At 37.7% G+C, this 21,547-nt stretch overlaps 1 protein-coding gene across 7 annotated transcripts in view; it reads left to right on the top strand.

Annotated features, from left to right (window-relative positions):
- Positions 1–21,547, top strand: part of LOC110367969 — a 45,278-nt gene that overhangs the window by 9,351 nt on the left and 14,380 nt on the right. For 3 of the 7 annotated variants that reach the window (XM_036133715.1, XM_036133713.1, XM_036133716.1), the window contains exon 2: positions 384–429. Coding sequence is in view for 4 of the 7 variants with exons in the window: in XM_036133708.1 (XP_035989601.1) it covers positions 384–8,378 (7,995 nt within the window). In the remaining 3 variants the exon portion in view is untranslated. Of the gene's footprint in view, positions 1–383; positions 9,481–21,547 lie in introns of those variants that run through there. The other 4 variants (XM_036133708.1, XM_036133709.1, XM_036133711.1 and 1 more) reach the window with 3 other exon arrangements.

Here is a 21,547-nt window from a genome sequence, read left to right on the forward strand (position 1 = left end):
CATAATGTATACTTTTGGTCCCAAACACATTGTTGGCACTGTTTTATTTTTTTTTTTTTTTTTAAATTAATTGCCTGTTAAAATTTGAAGGAATGTCATGTATGAAAAAAGCAAATTGTTGAGAAGACGTCTGATCTTCTAGAAAAAATATTATAATGAAGTAAAGAATATTGTTTTTATTTGTAAAGGGAAATTTGTACGTATTTGTTGATTTAGCCATAAATACTTTAAGCTTCAATCATGGGTTGTCTCACTGTATACATGGATACATGAAACGTTTTAACTTTGTGTACAGAACATGTTTAACTTGATTGCATACCAGCAAAGAAGTTAAATAAACTTCTTATCCCAACTCTAATTGTACCCTTGTGTTTTTGTATTAGGGCTGTGACAGACTAGTGGCTGGTGGGGAAACTGTCACCAAAAACGGTAAGAGAAGTCTTCCTGATCACACACTAATTACAAGAGGTTCATTTCACCAGGGCCATGACTACTTTGGTTCAAATAAATCAAAACAGTGTGCCACCAATAGTACTACTACTATCATGACTAATGCCATTCACAATGCAAGAACCTGGTCAACAAATGATATTGATAGACTGTTGCTAAATGGTGATAAAATGTACACTTTCATGAAGCAGCATGGCATGATTAGTGATGTCAATGGTAGTGGATACGTTTTTGTCAGGGAATTACCCACAAAATACACATTGGACGGAAACACATTCACCCTACAATATTTAGACACATTTACTGGACATGTTAACATCCAAGAATATGATCGGGATCTTGCCAATGTTGCTATGCCTCTAGATAAGGCTTTACAAAGAGCACTCGATGACAACGACGCCTGCCTAATCACAATTATGAACAGCACATGTGCAGTTTTGAAGCATGAGTCTGGGTTTTCGGTCTTTGATCCACATGCACGCGGTGATGATGGTGGTCTCGATTTAAATGGCTCCAGTATTCTTGCACACCATGCCACAGTTGATTCATTGAACATGCACATCACAAACCTAGTTCAGTCTTTATGTGGCAATGATGAGCTGCATAATGCATACCACTTGTTTGAAGCTACTGGTGTTAAGGTTGTTAGTGATGGAACATTTTCTGCTAGGACTGGTGGAATGGATACTGACAGTGTAGCATTGCAGGACAGTTTTGCAAATATAGCAAGCCCAGATGAGAATATGCACGGTGTTTCTTTGGAACCAGGTCATGTAACTGATGACTCTGTGACGATAGTGTCTCAAAGTAATTGCAACAGCCTCACATTTAGTCCACTGACACTGACTGAAAAACGGAGAATATGCACAAAGCTTAACGTTGTCCCAAGTTTTCAGGAAGAGAAGACTGTTTCCAGCATTACTGTAGATCAACCTGTGCCTTGTGCAGCCACAAGTATAAGGTCAGATGGGAATTGCTTTTTCCGTGCTCTGTCCTATGTTTTTATTGGATCTGAAGAAAAGCATAGGTGTGTTCGTTATGCTATTGTAAAACAGATGCTTGCAAATCCAGAGATATACTCAAAAATTATTAGACCTCAGTACACGTCTGTGCAACAATATGTAACTGCTTCAAAAATGAAGTATGTGGGAACTTGGGCCACTGAAGTGGAAATTCAGGCGGCGGCAGATTTCTTTCATGTGGACATATACACATATACTTCCGAAAAATGGTTAAGATATCCTTCCAACAACACAGATGGCCATTGCAAGGGACTCTACCTTAATCATTACAACAATTGTCATTATGAACCCATAACCTGTGTAACAGATAAAGTCTCTAATGAGTGTATCGGTTTCACTTCATGTCATGTAAAACACCATACCATTAACAAAGACAAAATCACAAGCTGTAAAAAAGGGGATACAAGAGAAAAAAGACAAAAGAGAAAGAGGTACAATTTGGATGACTTACACCGACAGATCAAGAAGACTAAAATCAAGGACTGTTATGACAAAGACCAAGACTACAGAACTTACATGCAACAACAGAGTGTTAAGAACTATGCAACAAAACCAGATTTCAAAGAAAAGGTTAAAAAGTCCAGTAGAGATAAGCATGCTAGTGACCCTAGTTTTCGGGAACACCTCAAACAATACAAAAAACACAAATATGCCAATGATCCTATGGTTAGGGAAAATGTCAAACAATACAGCAAAAACAGGTATGCCAATAATCCAGGGTTTCAGGAAAACATGAAACAGTACAGCAAAGATAAATATGCGAATGATCCTGACTTTCAGGAAACCGTGAAACAGTACAGCAAAGATAAATATTCGAATGATCCTGAGTTTCAGGAGACCGTGAAACAGTACAGCAAAGATAAATATGCGAATGATCCAGAGTTTCAGGAGAACGTGAAACAGCACAGCAAAGATAAATATGCGAATGATCCTGACTTTCAGGAAAACGTGAAACAGTACAGCAAAGATAAATATTCGAATGATCCCGAGTTTCAGCAGACCGTGAAACAGCACAGCAAAGATAAATATGCGAATGATCCCGAGTTTCAGCAGACCGTGAAACAGCACAGCAAAGATAAATATGCGAATGATCCCGAGTTTCAGGAGAACGTGAAACAGTACAGCAAAGATAAATATGCGAATGATCCCGAGTTTCAGGAGAACGTGAAACAGCACAGCAAAGATAAATATGCGAATGATCCCGAGTTTCAGGAGAACGTGAAACAGCACAGCAAAGATAAATATGCGAATGATCCAGAGTTTCAGGAGAACATGAAACAGTACAGCAAAGGTATAAATGTATATAAATATAAACATCAAACAGACTTTAAAGAAGCTGTCAAACAGAGAAGCAAAGACCATTATGCATCCATGAGTAAAGAATCTAAATTGGAGTTACAAGCCATGAATGTTGAAAGGTATAGAAACAATTCTCCCCATCGTAAACGAATAAAACTTTACCACAAGGAATTGTATAATATCAGTATCGATCATGCTATATCTATTAAAGATGCTGTTGGTAAAAGAAGGAATACTATATTTCTCCAAAAACACAACATCGACTTTGTTATCAATCAGTTTAAGATAAAAGTCCAGTCAGGTCCAACCTATGTCTGTTGTGTTTGCCACAAGTTATTGTTTAAACATCAAGTTGTAAAATGTAACTTAAACCAATACAGAAAAAGTGCTTTGGCAGAATCTGTAGCGAAGAAATGCATCACTTATACATATGTCCACACTTGTGGAAATTCTTGTGAAGTAAATTGCCATCTCCAAAAAACCACTGCAAGCATGTTATGGATTTGTCACACCTGCAATAACAAGATTCTTAGAGGTGTAGTACCAGAAGACAGTGCTGTAAATAATCTCCACCCAGATCCTATTCCTGAAGAACTTGATGCACTAAATTCATTAGAACAACATTTGATTGCACAACACATTCCCTTTATGAAGCTTTTAGCTTTACCAAAGGGAGGCCAAAACGGGGTTCATGGGCCTGTGACATGCGTGCCATCAAGCAGTGATGCTGTTTGTAATATTCTTCCAAGATTAGATGATCAAGATCTGATGATTAGAGTTAAACTAAAACGTAAACTAACATTCAAGGGTCACTATGAGTATCAGTATGTGAACACGCAAAAAGTTCATAATGCTCTGAACTTTTTAAAAGCCCAGAACAAGTGGTACACTGATGTACATATCAACAACGAGTGGTCTAATCCGTTGGAAAAGGTTACAATTGAAGAGGCTGGCCAGCCCGCTTGTGGCTCTGGGCCCGCTTGTGGCTCTGGGCCCGGCCAGCCCGCTTGTGGCTCTGGGCCCGGCCAGCCCGCTTGTGGCTCTGGGCCCGGCCAGCCCGCTTGTGGCTCTGGGCCTGGCCAGCCCGCTTGTGGCTCAGTTGATGTTCCAGAACATTACACTGATAACCAGCACCATGGAATGTATTTGGATACATGCTTGCAACCTGTTGACATTGCACAAGAAATTCTGGACAATCACTTTGAAAGTATTTTATCTGTTGCTCCTGCTGAAGGAAATAGCCCTGTAAGATTGCTCAGTGACATTGCTAATGAGGCAAAGTGTTTTCCTGTCCTTTTTCCAAAAGGAACAGGCACATTCCACGAACAGAGAGATCACAGAATTACACTTGCTAAATATCTAAAAAGCAGAATATTAAATGCAGATGGCAGATTTGGAAAGAATTTGGAATATATTTTCTATGCACAATACTTGTCTGAAATTAATCAAGTGGTTTCCAATGTATCAATAGCTTTGAGAAAAGGATATCAGGGACAGCATAACACTGATGTTGCGTCATCTTCATCTAACAACCCAGACTTTTTGAAAGACCTCTTAAACTATGATATGGGCTACAAGTTTTTGAAACCAATTAGAGGCACACCTGTATTTTGGCAAGGTGTTCAGAAGGACTTGATGGCCATGGTGAGAACTCTTGGAATTCCCACATTCTTTATGTCATTTTCTTCTGCTGATTTACGCTGGCCAGAATTTATGGAAGCATTTATGTTTGCAGACAATGTCATAGGCAATATTGCTGACATGGAATGGACCCAAAAGTGTGACTTGTTAAAAAATAATCCTGTAACAGCAGCTAGAATGTTTGACCATAGGTTTCATTGTTTGTTAAAAGAAGTCATCATGTCTCCAGCTCAACCCATTGGAAAGGTCATTGATTACTTTTACAGAGTAGAATTCCAGCAACGTGGCAGTTGTCACACACACTGCCTTTTTTGGGTGGAGTCACCTAAGATTGGTGTAAACACCAATGAAGAAGTTATCACATTTATTGACAAATATGTGACATGTGAGCTTCCACCTGAAAGTGACCCCATGCATGAAGTTGTCTCTGGTGTTCAGATGCACAGCAGAAAACATTCTAAAACGTGTAAAAAGAAGGGCACGCCATGTAGGTTCAATTTTCCTAGACCACCTAGTAACCAAACCTTTATTTCAAAACCACAGCCAAATGTCTCTTGTAAAAATTCAAAAAAAACATCAGCTAAAAAACAAAACCAGCCTAACACAGATCAGCAACAACTACAAAGTCAAGCGCCACCAGATGAAACCGTGGTTGCCAAACAAATGATGGCCAAAGTTAAAGAAGCACTGACAAATGAAAATGCAACCTATAACACCATTGATGATCTTTTCGATTCCATTGGCATCAATCAATCAATATTTGAAAAAGCTTATCAATTAACTGCACACAAACTAAGTGTTGTCCACAAACGCAATGTAAATGATGTGTGGGCTAATCAATACAATAGAGACCTTCTTCGTTGCTGGAATGCAAATATGGACATTCAATTTGTCTGTGACGCCTATGCCTGTGTGGTTTATATAATTTCATACATTTCAAAAGCTGAAAGGGAAATGGGTTTATTGTTAAAACATGCCCAGAATGAAATAAAAAATCAAGGTAATTTGGCAGCAAAAGAATCCCTAAACAAGTTGGGCAGCATATTCTTACACAACCGAGAGGTTTCTGCTCAAGAAAGTGTTTACAGAGTAACAAACATGAGATTGAAAGAAGGATCAAGGAAAGTGGTTTTTGTGCCAACAGGAGACAACATTGTTAAAATGAGCCTTCCACTCAGTGTAATACAGAGCAGGGCTCAAAACCTTGACCCAACCAATAACCAGATATGGATGACCAATATCACAGATAGATACAAAAATAGACCCAAAACACCTGAATTTAGAGACATGTGTTTAGCAACCTTTGCCTCTGAATACAGATGTGTTCCCAAAAGTCAAAAATCCTCTGTTATATCACTTAATAACAAATGTGGCTATGTTCAAAAAAGGACCAGGTCAGATGCAGCTGTTGTCAGATATGCTCGTTTCTCCCCAACACAAGAGCCTGAAAAACATTATCAAAGCTTGCTTCAGTTGTTCTTGCCCTATTACTCAAATGATGAGATTAAACCATCAGATTTTTTAACTTTCCAAGAGTTTTATACTGAAGGTTCCTTTACAACTGCTTCCAAACAAATACAACCTGTCAAAGATGTTGTCGACCATAACAGATCAAAATTTGAAATTAAAGCAGAGGAATTGCAACATTGTCAAGATCATGTCGAAGACCATGGATTTCGGGAGGATGGTTGGGCTAACTTGTGTCCTGAGTCTGAATTAGATCGACTAGAATGCCAAGCAGAAAGTGCTTTAAACAACAATAAAAATCCTGATGAAAGGGAAGAAATTCCAGATCTTGAACTAGTAGAAAAAACACCTTTTGCAGTAGAGTTCAGAAAGCAAAACATCACACACGAGGAAGGCCAATCACTCATGCGTTCTTTAAATGAACAACAGGCTGAAGTGTTCTACAAGATACGACAGTGGTGCGTTGATAAGGTTAATGGAAAAAACCCTAACCCATTTCATGTTTTCATTTCTGGAGGAGCAGGTACAGGAAAGTCGCATTTGATAAAGGCGGTGTATTATGAATCAAACAGAATACTTGCACGACTATCAGACTATCCAGATGATACTCATGTTTTGCTAACTGCTCCAACTGGTGTTGCTGCATTAAACATAAATGCAACCACAATACATAACAGTTTTGCAATAGGTAACCAAATTTCCCTACCATATCAACCATTAAGGGAAGAGAAAATAAATACATTGAGAGCCAACTTACACAATTTGCAGATACTAGTCATAGATGAAATCTCAATGGTTGACAACAAAATATTAACATACATTCATGGTAGACTGCGACAAATAAAACAATCATCAGACTTTTCACCTTTTGGTAATGTTTCAGTGATTGCTGTCGGAGATTTTTTTCAGCTGCCACCTGTCAAAGGAAAGCCCCTTTACAAAGAAGAGGCTGGCTTCTGCTTATGGCATAACACTTTTACACACATTGAGTTAACTGAAATTGTTCGACAAAAGCATCAACAGTTTGCCATGACACTAAACCGCATTAGGAAACACAAAAAAGGCATGAAGCTCAATGAAAATGATGAAAGACTATTGAAACAACGAGAAACAGGTACGTCTGACTTTACAGAAGACCTTCACATTTTTGCAACAAATTCTGACGTGCATACCCATAACTTTAACATGCTGCACAAGATTTGCACAGACATTGTTCAAATTAAAGCACAGGACTTCAAAAAAAATCAGCAAACAGGTACTTGTATTAGATTATCTCAAACACAAGCTACTCATGAAAACACATATTTGGAAAAACTATTAAGTGTTGGGACAAAAGCTAGAGTGATGCTGATCAAAAACTTGGACATTTCAGACGGTCTGGTTAATGGAGTGTTTGGTACTGTAATTCAAATCAAGTTTTCTGAAAAACGCATTGCACATACGATTTATGTACACTTTGATGACAAGAGAATAGGTACAAAACTGAGACATAAATTCCCCTGTTCTGATCCAGAACTTAAATATGCAACTCCAATACATCAAGATGAAGACAAATTGGCATACACTGGAGGCATTAGAAGACAGTTTCCATTACGACTTGCTTGGGCATGCACTATTCACAAGGTGCAAGGCCTAACATTAGACAGAGCTGTGGTATCATTCAAAAAAATCTTTGCTGCTGGCCAAGCTTATGTAGCATTAAGTCGAGTCAAATCAGTTGACAACCTTGTCATACAAGATTTCAAACCCACTGCAATTTATGCAAAGCCTGACATAGAAGACAATCTAAAAGTAATGACTAGCTTCATTAGCCCTTCATTAAACCCAGTACCCAACAGCAATCTATCTCTCAGTCTACACAACATCCAAGGGTTACCAAATCATATAAAAGATCTTAAAAGTAACCTTAAGATGTTGGATACAGACATAATATGTCTAACAGAGACATGGCTTGAAGACAATAAACCGCTCAACTTTGTAGAAATGCCAGGTTGGATATTCAAACACAAAACAAGATCCCAATCATACATTGACACAGCTAACACTTGCAGCTTGAAAAATAGAAATCATGGTGGTATTGGTGTTTTCTACAAAAATACGATTGCTTGTAATATTCTTGATGTACAGTATGACGATTTAGAAGCAATTGTATTTAATGTACAACCTCATGACTACAACGTGTTACTGTTGTACCGTCCACCATCATATAACGTCTCTCATTTTAAGATGCGCTTGGGTAGTGCTTTAAGCCTTTTCGATACCCTTTCTGGACCAAAGATTGTTCTGGGTGACTTCAATGACAATGCTCTGACTTCTAATTCCATACTGGATTTCATGGGTCAAAGATTATACAATCAAATAGTAACCACACCAACAACTGACGGTGAGACTTTAATCGACCACATTTACATTAAGGACTTTGGTCCAACAACAGTCAGTGCTACAGTTATACCGACGTACTACAGCTACCACAACAGCATCTTCATGACTTTCATTTGACCAAAAATAATCTTATATTTTAGATATGCAGAAAGCAACCCCCCCCTTTTTTAGATCATTACTAAAAAGGTAAAACGCATATCATGAAGTTCTGATACATTCAACCTCAGACCCATAAAACAAAAATATAACTGTATTCACTTTTCTAATATCTTCAACAACAGTCAATATTTTTTTTGTGCTCCAAAAACCTTATTGACCTGAATAGATCTGCCTACCAATTTTATCATTGATAATAAATGCCAACCTATGATAAACACACATAATGGAAGGAACAGAACAACAGAGAAGAAACACCAATTCAATTAACCAAAAAATTGCCATGCTTGGATACAAAATAGGTATAGATAATCAAGAACAAGGGTCCCCTAAGACCAACTTGCACACATTACATAAACAAATTACTTCAGTCACATTTGCTTCCACAGGTTTTGATAACTCTTGATTTTTGTTTGCTTTATTTTTGTATATTGTATTCACATGTATGCTTTTTTTTTTCCTTCTAAACTTCATTTTTTTTCTGCACATTTGTGTTAATTTTTTTTACTTCAGTCTTTTTTTTTTGCAACTTTTTTAAGTTTGCAAATGTATCGTTTTGTGCCACATTTTTCAATTTTTGATTACTTTTTAAAATTTACACTTTTTAAATCTTTTTACAGATTGAAATCTTTTGTGTACTTCTCATTTATTTAAGACAACTTTTGACAATCTAAATTTTTTTCTCACAATTTTTTTATTTTTTCCAAATTTTATTATTGATTTTTGTTTTAATTGCTTTTTAATTTTCAAATGTTTTGCATGTTTACAGTGATACTTTTTCCAATTTGGGTATTTAAGTTTTTTGGAAACATTTTGTTTATTTTAAAGCATCTCCTTACCAACTGTATATAACAACTTTATGGTAAAAGTCATATGTTGTTCCACTGGTAAAAGCAAAACTGTTCGGCTCTCAATGGCAATCAGACAACAATTCTAACTGCCACTATGCCAAACAGGACACAACACATTTAAGCAAAATTCAATTTTTCCTAAGTTTACTTGTATCTTTTACTGAATTATTTTTTGTGCTTATTTACATTGTTTGTATTGTTTTAATAAAATTGTGGTGAAACAAATACACAAATTTGTCCTCCATTGATATTTTGTGCACAATAACATTTTCTGACAAAATGTATTTACCAAAGGCTTTGTCACAGTGATCAAAATGTAAACAATGCAGGAGACAGTGTGTAGAAAAATGTTCAACTGTTGTTTATGTACAAAAATGATGCAAAAGGCATTTGTGCAAAAATGCATTAACGTTGTGTATTTATTTAAAAAGATAATAAAAGTTGGGCAACATTGGTAATGCCAGGTAATGAGGAAAATGTGCAAATATGGTGTAGAGTCCAGTTTAGAGTTTAACAGTACAACAGACTGATGGCAACAGGGAAAAAGCTGTTGCAGAACCTGGTGGACCTGTAGTAGATGCTGCAAAACCCTTTCCCATTGGGCAGCAGGGAAAACAGTCCACGGTGGGGGTGTGAGGGGTCTCTGATGATGATATGTGCTTGGGACATGCAGCGCTGGGATGCAATGTCCTTAATGGAGGGAAGAGAAGCCCTGATGATCCCTTCTGCTGTCCTCACCACTCTCCACAAGATGCTGTGGGATGAGGGTGTTGAACGCTGAAGTCCAGGAACATGCTCAAAGGGGGCGGTGCATGGGCTTGGAACCCGTTAATAACTGCTTGCAGTTCTAGTTTTTCTAGTGTTTTTAAATTATTTATTATTATTATTATTATTATTACGGGTAATTATTATTCTCCGCTAAAACGCGTTGGGCGGCCCATGCGGATTTGTAACGAATCCATTGAATCAGGTATCCAAGTACAGAATGTGCACCGCTACTCAAACCCAAAAATTCAGACCCCTCAACAACTAGGGGGCGCTATAATAAAGGACAATGCGTTTACGCCTGTAACCACCAAACTACTGGTCCTACACTCAAAAACTTGATGGCACTTTGTTTATTGGATGATTCTGCAAAATAAAGAGAATTGGCACACTCTTCGTTTCCCAGCTAGTTTTCGCGCTACATGGCTACTAAGGTTAAACCTTTCTTGTTAAACTCCTCCAACATTTTTTGTGCAATCCGCACAAAACTTTATATATAAGTGTGTCATGGACAAATAAAAAAAGTTATCGCGGCGGATTTTTGAATTTTGACTTTTTCGAAAAGTAACGCTAAAATAAGTGATTGTTAGCTAGCTAGCTCTAAATGTAATTGCTGATTATTGCTAAAACCATAACAGATTTTGACATGTCCTTCATAACCCATAGTCCAAATAAGATTTTGTACATGTGACCCGCATTTGAGGATCGTCCATCACTAGGGGGCGCTGTGATGTCAAGAAATCTACTACGCAAGAATGGCTGATCGGATTTTTACAAAACCTTCTTCATTCCCTTCCAGACATTGCCCTTAACTAAAGTATTAAATATGGTATTTATTGAAACAAGTGGGCGGGGCCTATTTCCAAAAGTGTGGAAAAAAACTTGAAAACTTCAAAAATTCACCTAAAATCACTTGTGTGGTGTAACAAGCTCAGATTTTCAGGATGTATTCCTTGAATAAGGTGCAACAATTCTCTCACTGCATGTATTCCAGTGTTTGAAAGTGCCACACTCTGTTTTTTTCAAAGTTTGTAAAATGGAGAAATCAATGTATTTTCCACAAATATTGGTCAATCCCAATAAAAATGGCCTCTATCTGTAAAGCACAGCCAGAATAACCATGTCTTTCAGTTTGGTAAAAATCCAGGCGATTTTGACCAATTTACAAGATTTTAAAAATTAATGATACAAGATTATAAAGTTTAATTTTTTCTTTCTCTGAATCCATTTTTTTAATGACCATCAAAAAAATTGTGTGGTTAGATAAAACACTCTTGGACATTCATGAATATTTTCAGAATTTTAGAGCAAACCGTTGATTTAAAATAAATATTTATTTAGATAGTTTGACAAAAACCTATTGTAAAGAGCTTTTCAGAAAATGAAGCAAGGGCTCCATCTCGTGGCTTGTTTTTGCAACTACAACAACTCTTACCATTAATAGTCTAAGTAAGGGGTATTCAATTAAAACTTAGATGTCCACTTCAATAATTTTGTATGTATCCATGTATGTATCCATGTATCCATATATATATATATATATATATATATATATATATATATATATATATTTTTACATTTACACTAATGCTTTAAAAAATTCCAGCAGAGGACCGCATTTGATCATGAATGGATCTCTACAAACACACACACATCGGACACACGCGACTTTGGGCTTCTTTTTTCTAAAAGCGCTTCTAAATTTCATGAGTCACGGGTTGCGTTTTTTTTGGGCAGGTTTCTGAAAGTTAAATCGCTTATTTGGGGTCTTAAATAAGTGACGAAATAGGGGTTATTAAGTGGCCTGCCTGCACTACATTTGAGTGTATCCAGCTGAAATATCCCTCCGCCATAGGAGCCGACGGTAGTAAAGGCAGACAGAGCAACTCTGCACGTATTTTCTGCAGATTACGGTGCAATAACCGGTGATAACTGCTGAAAGTAGATTACTTGGTGCAGATCACCATTTTAAGCAGACATTGGTTCTGAAGATGAGCTTTTACACGTTGATAACATTGCAGAAACCCAACCCATAAACCGTTCTTTAATGCTTATTAATTTGTTGTCTCTGTATTTGACAACCCAGGGATGAATCACGTTTCCAAACGAAGGACCTGGAGTTACTAACAGTTGCTAAACAGTCTCATTCAGGGTATTAAGCTCCTGCCCAGTTGCAAGCAAAGTGTAAGGCTGGAATGACCTGAAGATTTAAAACCTTTTTCCAGGCTTAAACTCTATGAATATGGATAGAAACAGCAAGCAAAAATATTCAAAGAAATTATTGTTGTTGGTGTGAAAGCTCAGAATTAGATGTGTGTGTGTGTGAGAGAGAGAGAGTGAAGAAATGAACAAAACTTATGACTTTATCGAAATGTTCAATTTTTACTAATTTATATGTATGCATAATACCTTTTGTTTAAGAGGCAAAAAAATATATATCGGCATGAAAACAGGTATTTACACATTTGTTTACACATGGTGTAAACATCAGGGTATCATGATTAGTCATATAGCCATTATAGTCCAGAGTTTAACATTTGGCACCAGGATGTTTTCATACCAATTCTGAAAAGTGCTTGAAAAATAACAAAAATATTTTTTGTACAAGCATGTATTTTATTAGTGTCATTTATTGCAAAATTGCATATTAAAATGCCCAAATAGGCTATTACACTTTCAGAAATAAAAGGATAAAATATGCGATTAATTTGCAATTAATCTCGAGTTAACTATCGACATCATAGGATTATTCGCGATTAAAATTTTTAATCGTTTGACAGCACTAATATATATATATATATATATATATATATATATATATATATATATATATATATATATATATATATATATATATATATATATATATATATATATATAGGATCACTCTTAACAGACTGTTCCTTCAGAGCCAAATCTGCGTGGAGGTCAACTAACTGCAAGCTAACTGACTCAGAAGTAAATCTATGGTTCAGCACTACAATACAAATATACAGTCAGTTTATCAACATCCCACTGTTAATTCTTCTAGTTCAACCATACTACATGTAAATTAAAATTATGACTGTTCATTAATATCAAACTAAACAGTAGACATTTTAAACCTCGTTTACATCTTAGTTAAATAGCTTGAGGCTGTACATGTGTAAATTCCTACGTTGAGCGAGGTACTTGAACCCATCACACACGCAGTATTTGATCCAGTCCGACATTTCTCTGTGTTCAGCGCTGGGTTTCGTCCATACAATGGATGATGGAGAGTATTGGATGTAGAAGGATTTCATGCTCTTTGGTAAGGTGATAACTGTATTTCATCTCATGATTTACAAAGACTTGGAAGAGGATTAAAAAAACCTATGCTGTAATTTGTTAAATTACAGGTCATAGTTTCATAATTAAAAAGGATTTTATATTTTTGTTTTACATGGGTTAAAGATGATTCCGGTGTTTTGAGTTGGGAAAAATTTTTAAAGTGCATGTAAAACATCGCAATGGAAATGTGAGGAATGAAGAAAAAACAATGCTGTAAAAATTGATAAAGTGAGTTTATTTAGCTGAATGCAATAATAATATTATCGTGTGCAGGCTAGGTTTTTTTGTTGTTGCTGATCAAAAATCTGGATCAGACTACTGGATCAGATTCCATGGATTCTCTCTGAAAGGACATGGCGAGCCTGTGCCCCAAGCAGAACTGAACCTCCATTGACAAACTTCATTCTTCTTACTGACATGAACTTGCCAGTGGTAACAACACAAACCACTGAACAAAGAAAAGAAAAAAAAACAACTGAACTCGCAACATAACTTGACTTGACTGACGACTGAAATATATTATATATAGTCACAGAGGGTGTTGGGGTAGCTGGGGCTGAGTTCTTCCTGAAGTCCACAACCATCTCCACTATTTTTACAGCATTGAGTTCTAAGTTGTTCTCCCTGCACCAGGTCACCAGATGGTCACCCTCCCACCTGTAGGCGGACTCGTCACCATCAGAGATAAATCTCATGAGTGGTGTCGTGCGCAAACTTCAGAAGCTTGACAACCGTTGTTTTCCACCAGTCGGACGTGCTGCCGCCTCGACACCACACAGAGAGACAGCTGGTCAGAATGCTCTCTATGGTACTTGTGTAGAGGGTTGTGAGGATGGGCGGGGGCAGTTGGGCTCTCCTCATCCTCCACAGGAAGTACAAGCGCTTCTGTGCCCTCCTCACCAGATGTGGTGTTCACAGAGCAGGTGAGGTTGTCCGTGATGTGCACCCTGATGAATTTGGTGCTGCTAACCACCTCCACAGCTGAGCTGTTGATGAGTTTGTGTCATCTGCGAACTTCATGATGTGATTGGGGGTGAACCTGGGGGTGCAGTCGTGTGTCATCAGAGTAAACAGCAAGGGGCTCCGGATGCAGCCATGAGGGAAGCCTGTGCTGAGGGTGATGACATCAGAGGTGGTCTGTCAGACCCGGACCGACAGTGGTCAGGAGGTGAGGAAGTGGTGAAGGGGTGTGCTGAAGCTCAGATGTTCCAGTTGTTCCACCAGTTGCTGTGGGATGAGGGTGTTGAACGCTGAAGTCCAGGAACATGCTCAAAGGGGGCGCGGCGTAGGTGGGCTTGGATGAGGGTGTTGAATGCTGAAGTCCAGGAACATGCTCAAAGGGGGCGGTGCGTGGGCTTGGAACCCGTTAATAACTGCTTGCAGTTCTAGTTATTATTATTATTATTATTACGGAATTAAAACGCGTTGTGGAGCCCACGCGGATTTGTAACGAATCAATTGAATCAGGTATCTAAGTTCAGAACGTGCGCCCCTATTCAAACCCAGAAATTCAGACCCCTCAACAACTAGGGGGCGCTATAATAAAGGACAATGCGTTTATGCCTGTAACCACCAAACTACTGGTCCTACACTCAAAAACTTGATGGCACTTTGTTTATTGGATGATTCTGCAAAATAAAGTGAATTGGCACACCCTTCGTTTCCCAGCTAGTTTTCGCGCTACATGGCTACAAAGGTTAAACCTTTCTTGTTAAACTCCTCCTACATTTTTTGTGCAATCCGCGCAAAACTTTGTATATAGGCGTGTCATGGACAAATAAAAAAAGTTAACGCGGCGGATTTTTGAATTTTGACTTTTTCGAAAAGTAACGCTAAAATAAGTGATTGTTAGCTAGCTAGCTCTAAATGTAATTGCTGATTATTGTAAAACCATAACAGATTTTGACATGTCCTTCATAACCCATAGTCCAAATAAGATTTTGCACATGTGACCCGCATTTGAGGATCGTCCATCACTAGGGGGCGCTGTGATGTCAAGAAATCTACTACGCAAGAATGGCTGATCGGATTTTTACAAAACCTTCTTCATTCCCTTCCAGACATTGCCCTTAACTAAAGTATTAAATATGGTATTTATTGAAACAAGTGGGCGGGGCCTATTTCCAAAAGTGTGGAAAAAAACTTGAAAACTTCAAAAATTCACCTAAAATCACTTGTGTGGTGTAACAAGCTCAGATTTTCAGGATGTATTCCTTGAATAAGGTGCAACAATTCTCTCACTGCATGTATTCCAGTTTTTGAAAGTTGCACACTCTGATTTTTTAAAAGTTTGTAAAATGGAGAAATCAATGTATTTTCCACAAATATTGGTCAATCCCAATAAAAATGGCCTCTATCTGTAAAGCACAGCCAGAATGACCATGTCGTTCAGTTTGGTAAAAATCCAGGCGATTTTGACCAATTTACAAGATTTTAAAAATTAATGATACAAGATTATAAAGTTTAATTTTTTTTTTCTCTGAATCCATTTTTTTAATGACCATCAAAAAAATCGTGTGGTTAGATAAAACACTCTTGGACATTCATGAATATTTTCAGAATTTTAGAGCAAACCGTTGAATTTTAACAAATTTATGAAGTTTGTGATCAATTTACAGCTCTCATCATCGAGAGCTCTGCCATCCAGAACTGTGAACAGGGCGGCCATTATGCCCATATTTGGGCACATCACCGGAAGTGACGTCACATCCTGTGTATTTTCTAAGCGGAGCAGAGACTTGAAATGGGAGGATAGCTTTTAGAGTTTTGAGAAGAACACATAATTTAAAAAATTTAATTGGATATAAAAAAGATCAAGCAGAAGCAAGGAAAGTTATTTAGAAGGCAAAGAAGACAAAATGGAGAGATTTTTGTGATTCAATAGGCAGAACAACTTCTATAGCTGAGGTATGGGGAATGATTAAGAAAATGAAGGGAAATAGATCAGAGAGAACATATCCAGTTCTAAAACATGAAGAAGGAACAGCATTAACAAATGAATAAAAAGTAGAAGTAATGGCAAGAACATTTGCAAAGATCCATAGTTTAGATATGGATCAGACTTATTCGAAAAGTAACGCTATAATATAATATGGATAGATAGATAGATAGATAGACTTAGAGAGAATTAGAAAACTTTATTTGTCATTTTGTAGGCACAGAGTGTGTACAGAACGAAATTCTGTTGCATACAGCTTGTAAATTGCAGTAAAATAAATTACAGTATAAGGTGCAGCAGTGATTTGAAGTAAACAATTGAAATGCAAACAAATCAGGAGAAGTCACAGTGTACAGGTGTGTATTTTTTTAAAAAACATTTGTATATGCAGAATTGATTGTGCAGAGGGCAATTTGTGCAAGAATACAGCTTGTAAATTACAGTCAATTTAAATTACAGTATAAGGTGCAGCAGTGATTTAAAAGTAAACAATTGAAGTGTAAACAATGCATGAGAAAGTCACAGTGTACAGGTAAGTATTTTTAAAACCATTTGTATGTACTGAATTGATTGTGCAAAGGGCATTTGTGCGAGAATGCATTTAGAAACTGAGAGTTCGACAGCATTTGTAATGCTAGTTGGAGATGCAATGATGCAAAATGAGCAAATATGCGAATGTTGTGCAAAGATTATGGGTTATAGTTATAGATAGCAGTGACATGCATTCAGGGGAGGCAATCATTGAAAGATAGAAAATATAGAATAATGATAACAATATATATTGTGATTCACTCAGTCATTTGTAATAATAATTGTTTTTTTAATCTAATTTCCTTATTTTTTTTTATCATATTCTCTTTAAAATCGAAGACTTTTGGCTATTTTTAACGTAAATCCTTGGTGGTGCTTGATAGTGAAGCGCCACCAAGCCAGCGATCTTGGCCTCCCCTGGGATTGCGCAATCCCATGTTAACTGCGCTGACTTCCATTCCGTGAATGCATCTTCCTGTCTCTAGATCATAAATTCAATTGTTCAAACACTGATGAACTGATTTTCCATAATTTAATATATGTGGATTACGAATTGTGTTTTGGTCATTAAACTATGTGTTTTCGTGTGCTGCTGGGCGATCATAAAAGCCAAAGAGCTGGTTGTAGGTGAGGCCGGCAGTTCCTTGGCCTCTGGTCAGGGGGCGCTCAAGGGGCACCGCTCTGATCCCCAAATAGTAGAGTCAAAGCAAGTTATGGATGTGTTATTAGCGAGTTTTGCTAAACAAGTAAAGCACTAAAAAGACTCTAAACATACAGCTGGAACAGGACTGATGAAGGAAGGCTTTCCTCCCTGGCAGTGAGCTCCACTGAGACTGAGAAACTTTTAAAACTGAAGAAGATAAAAAGAACTTTTACCGGAAAGTGACCGATATTTTTGTTCAGAAAGAGCGCAGCTGGACTTCATTTCTAAGTAGAGGTAAGACAGCGATAATTATTCATATTTTGTTTTTGTAATGAAATGTGCGTAATGTAGGTTAGTTTTTGAATGTGTTACAAATGTAGAAATCCATCATACCTCATAAACTGCTAAATGAAACTGCCAAATGACAAATAATTTAGTTTTATTTATTTTTTTAACAAATAATCAATATTTTTTCCATGTCTCTTGGTTAATTGATTTGCCTCAACCAGTCTCCATCAGCACTTTGCAATGAGTCTACTCTGTAGAGTGTATATATTTGTAAATCTGACTGATGATGTCAGTGCTTCACCAGCTATGAACCCTACCGCACGTCACTGATAGATAGATATATCTATCAACATCTGCATACCTTGATTCAAATGAAACGATTTTAGTCTTATTTAACACTACAAGCTACAAGGATAAGAAGAGAATATCTTGGTTGAACTTAGAATAAAAAGGTATAAGTTACAGGAAACATGTAATTCATATATTATGAGTTGTCATGAAAAGGAGTGATAGCATTAATGGTTTAAAGGGTCACTTTAAATGAAGAACATTCATTATTTATTTATATATATATATATATATATATATATATATATATATATTATATATATATATATATATATATATATATATATATATATATATATATATATATATGTATATATATATATATGTATGTATGTATATGTATATATATATATATGGGGAACAGTTCATGGTGGGGGTTTGAGGGTCTCTGTTGATGCTATGGGCTGGGGACATGCAGCGCTGGGATGAAATGTCCTTAATGGAGGAAAGAGGAGCCCCTATGATCCCTTCTGCTGTCCCCACCACTCTCCTCATTTTCCACCAGTCGGAGGGGCTGCAGCCTCCACACCACACAGAGAGACAGCTGGTCAGAATGCTCTCTATGGTACTTCTGTAGAAGGTTGTGAGAATGTGCGGGGACAGGTGGGCTCTCCTCATCCTCTGCAGGAAGTACAAGTGCTTCTGTGCCCTCTTCACCAGTGACGTGGTGTTCACAGACCAGGTGAGGTTGACCGTGATGTGCACCCCCAGGAACTTGGTGCTGCTAACCACCTCCACAGCTGAGCTGTTGATGAGTTTATGTCATCTGCGAACTTCATGATGTGATTGGGGGTGAACCTGGGGGTGCAGTCGTGTGTCATCAGAGTAAACAGCAAGGGGCTCCGGATGCAGCCCTGAGGGGAGCCCGTGTTGAGGGTGATGACATCAGAGCTGGTCTGTCAGACCCGGACCGACAGTGCTCAGGAGGTGAGGAAGTGGTGAAGGGGTGTGCTGAAGCCCAGATGTTCCAGTTTTTCCACCAGATGCTGTGGGATTGAACGCTGAAGTCCAGGAACATGCTCAAAGGGGGCGGTGCGTGGGCTTGGAACCCGTTAATAACTGCTTGCAGTTCTAGTTTACATATTGTAATTACGCTTTTTAAGGGTTAAAATAGACAGTCTAATAGGGGGTCTTCTGAAACCATCAGCTCACTCTGGAGTTTACAATCAGCCAGGAGGGACATTATTGGAATACCCTTCACAGTGTTGCCTTCCATTTCCTTCCAACCTGATGTGTAGGATGTTGAACCCATACAAACTAGCGGTCTCATCTAAGCAGTGTAGTAATAATCCTGTAGGCATGGGAGGCCCATTTTACCTGACTCCGCCAGATAGATTGCTCCGCATATCCATCTGGAAACCTTCCGTTGAAGTAATTTTGGGAAGGGGCGAAAATACTGGTTAGCTGATTGGCCTATGTTGGTGATAGACGTGATAGATCAGATTCCTCGTCGCTCTGTTACGAGCGACGACGAAAACACAACCACAAGCCAAGCTGCTCTTGCTGCTGCAGGTAAAGGCTCGTTAGCTCAGCAGAGAAATACTCTGTAATTCCGATAAAACTTGCTCGATAGCCACGCTAACGCTAGTTTCAATCGGCTGAAGCCGCCATGTTGTTTAGACTGAACTGACGCGCTTCCCGTTGCGTCACACCTCAACCCGCCTCAAAGCCAACGCTGATTGGACGTTCGTTTGGTGAACGGCTCCAAATTTTCTTCAACGGAGGGTAGCCAGACTGATCTGCGAGTGAAACCTTGAAAGCTCGTGAGATCAGGATGGTCTCACGAGGCTAAGGCCCATTCCCCTCTTTTATAAAATAATAGAGCATTGGGAGAACATTCATTCTTATTGGCTCTATCTTAGAGCTCAAAAAGGGAATTATATTCCATCAATGGAGGTCATATTTTAGGTTTGACATTAGTGGCTGATAATTAACCTCAAACATCGGAGAATTATCTTTGTGCAGTTTAATTCCCAAATACTTAATATAATCACTACCCCATTCCATTTGTATTGATTGTTCAGTTCTTTCGTGGGCTAAAACTAAATAACAACTGAGTTTTATTTATATTAATCTTACACATGAGCATTGGCCAATTTCTTCAAGGATAGTCATCCATTTTGGGAGTGTTTGAAAAAGATTGTGTTCAAGCTATCAAAAGATCATCTGCGTACAGGGTTAATTTCTGTTATTCATTTAAAGTCATCATTCCCTTTTTGTCAGGCCTCTGTCGAAGCCACTGGCCCAATGGTTCAATGAATAGAGCAAGGAGGAGTGATGAAGCGCAGCATCCTTGGCTTGTTTCTCTATGTAGACAAAAAGAGTTTGTCAAGTCTCCACTGATTTTAATTCTGGCCTTTGGTTTATCATATAATGCTGCCAGCGTATTGATAATGATATTATGAAAGTTAAATTTTTTAAAGAACTTTATACAGACAAGACCATCTCACTGAATCAAATGCCTTTTCTGTGTCTAACCTTACTATTAGAGAGTCAGTTTTTTTAAAACATCCGAGATCAAATGACACATCCAAGATGATTTCATCCGGCTAATCATGATCCGGCTAATTGGGTTCTTCGAACACACCTGTTGTTTATGATTAGTATCGCTGGATTGATTTATCTGAGACAACTGCGCGTTCATGCGTTTGTTTAAAAGGGGAAATGTATCGATAGTAGAAACATTGATCAGCAGCGCTGCTATTGGCTGTTCAGCATGGCCAAAGAACGCCCATAGTTTTTGTCCCAAGCAGAACACGAGCTTTTAATGGAAGGTTATGCCGAATTTGAGTCATTAATTAAAACACCTCAAAATCTGTTAAAGCCAGGAGAGAGGGCTGGCAAAAAGCAGCAGACAAATTAATGCGTAAATACTGTCCATGGTAGATGTTTCTATCACATTCTACAGCATGAATTTTTGCATTTTAATAATCTCATATTTACTTTGTTCTTTTATGTCAGAGCCTCCACAGGACCCACTAGAACATGGGGACAAGTAAAAGTGAAGTACAAGAATATTCTACAAAATGGTAGCCTTTAATTATTATACTTTATTTTAAAAAGGCACTTGTTATGTCAAGAGATCCAAATTTCAGTGTCATTCCTTAGACACTGGAAGTAAAGGACACGTGCAAACTGGGAATTTTAACAAAAAACAATAAAATCTTTATCCATAAAAAATGAAAATCTTCCTTTTCCAAGTCATACACAGTTTACACGGTAAAACTGTATTGCTCCGTGTCTAGATAATCCGTCCATAGTTTTTTCTAATACAATATACGGCTCGACAGGAAGCAAGCCTTTCAAAGTAAAACTAAACTTCACAATAAAATGGCCTGAACAAATCTTCTTACTGAATATGATAAAAATAAAAAGCAAACCATCATACAAATAACTTAAATATTTTAGATTTATGGCTCCAACACCACTTTTTCCTCTTTAAAAGCCATTGTTA

The sequence above is a fragment of the Fundulus heteroclitus genome, unplaced genomic scaffold (assembly GCF_011125445.2).
Source record: "Fundulus heteroclitus isolate FHET01 unplaced genomic scaffold, MU-UCD_Fhet_4.1 scaffold_661, whole genome shotgun sequence".
In the NCBI taxonomy this organism is placed as follows: Eukaryota; Metazoa; Chordata; class Actinopteri; order Cyprinodontiformes; family Fundulidae; genus Fundulus; species Fundulus heteroclitus.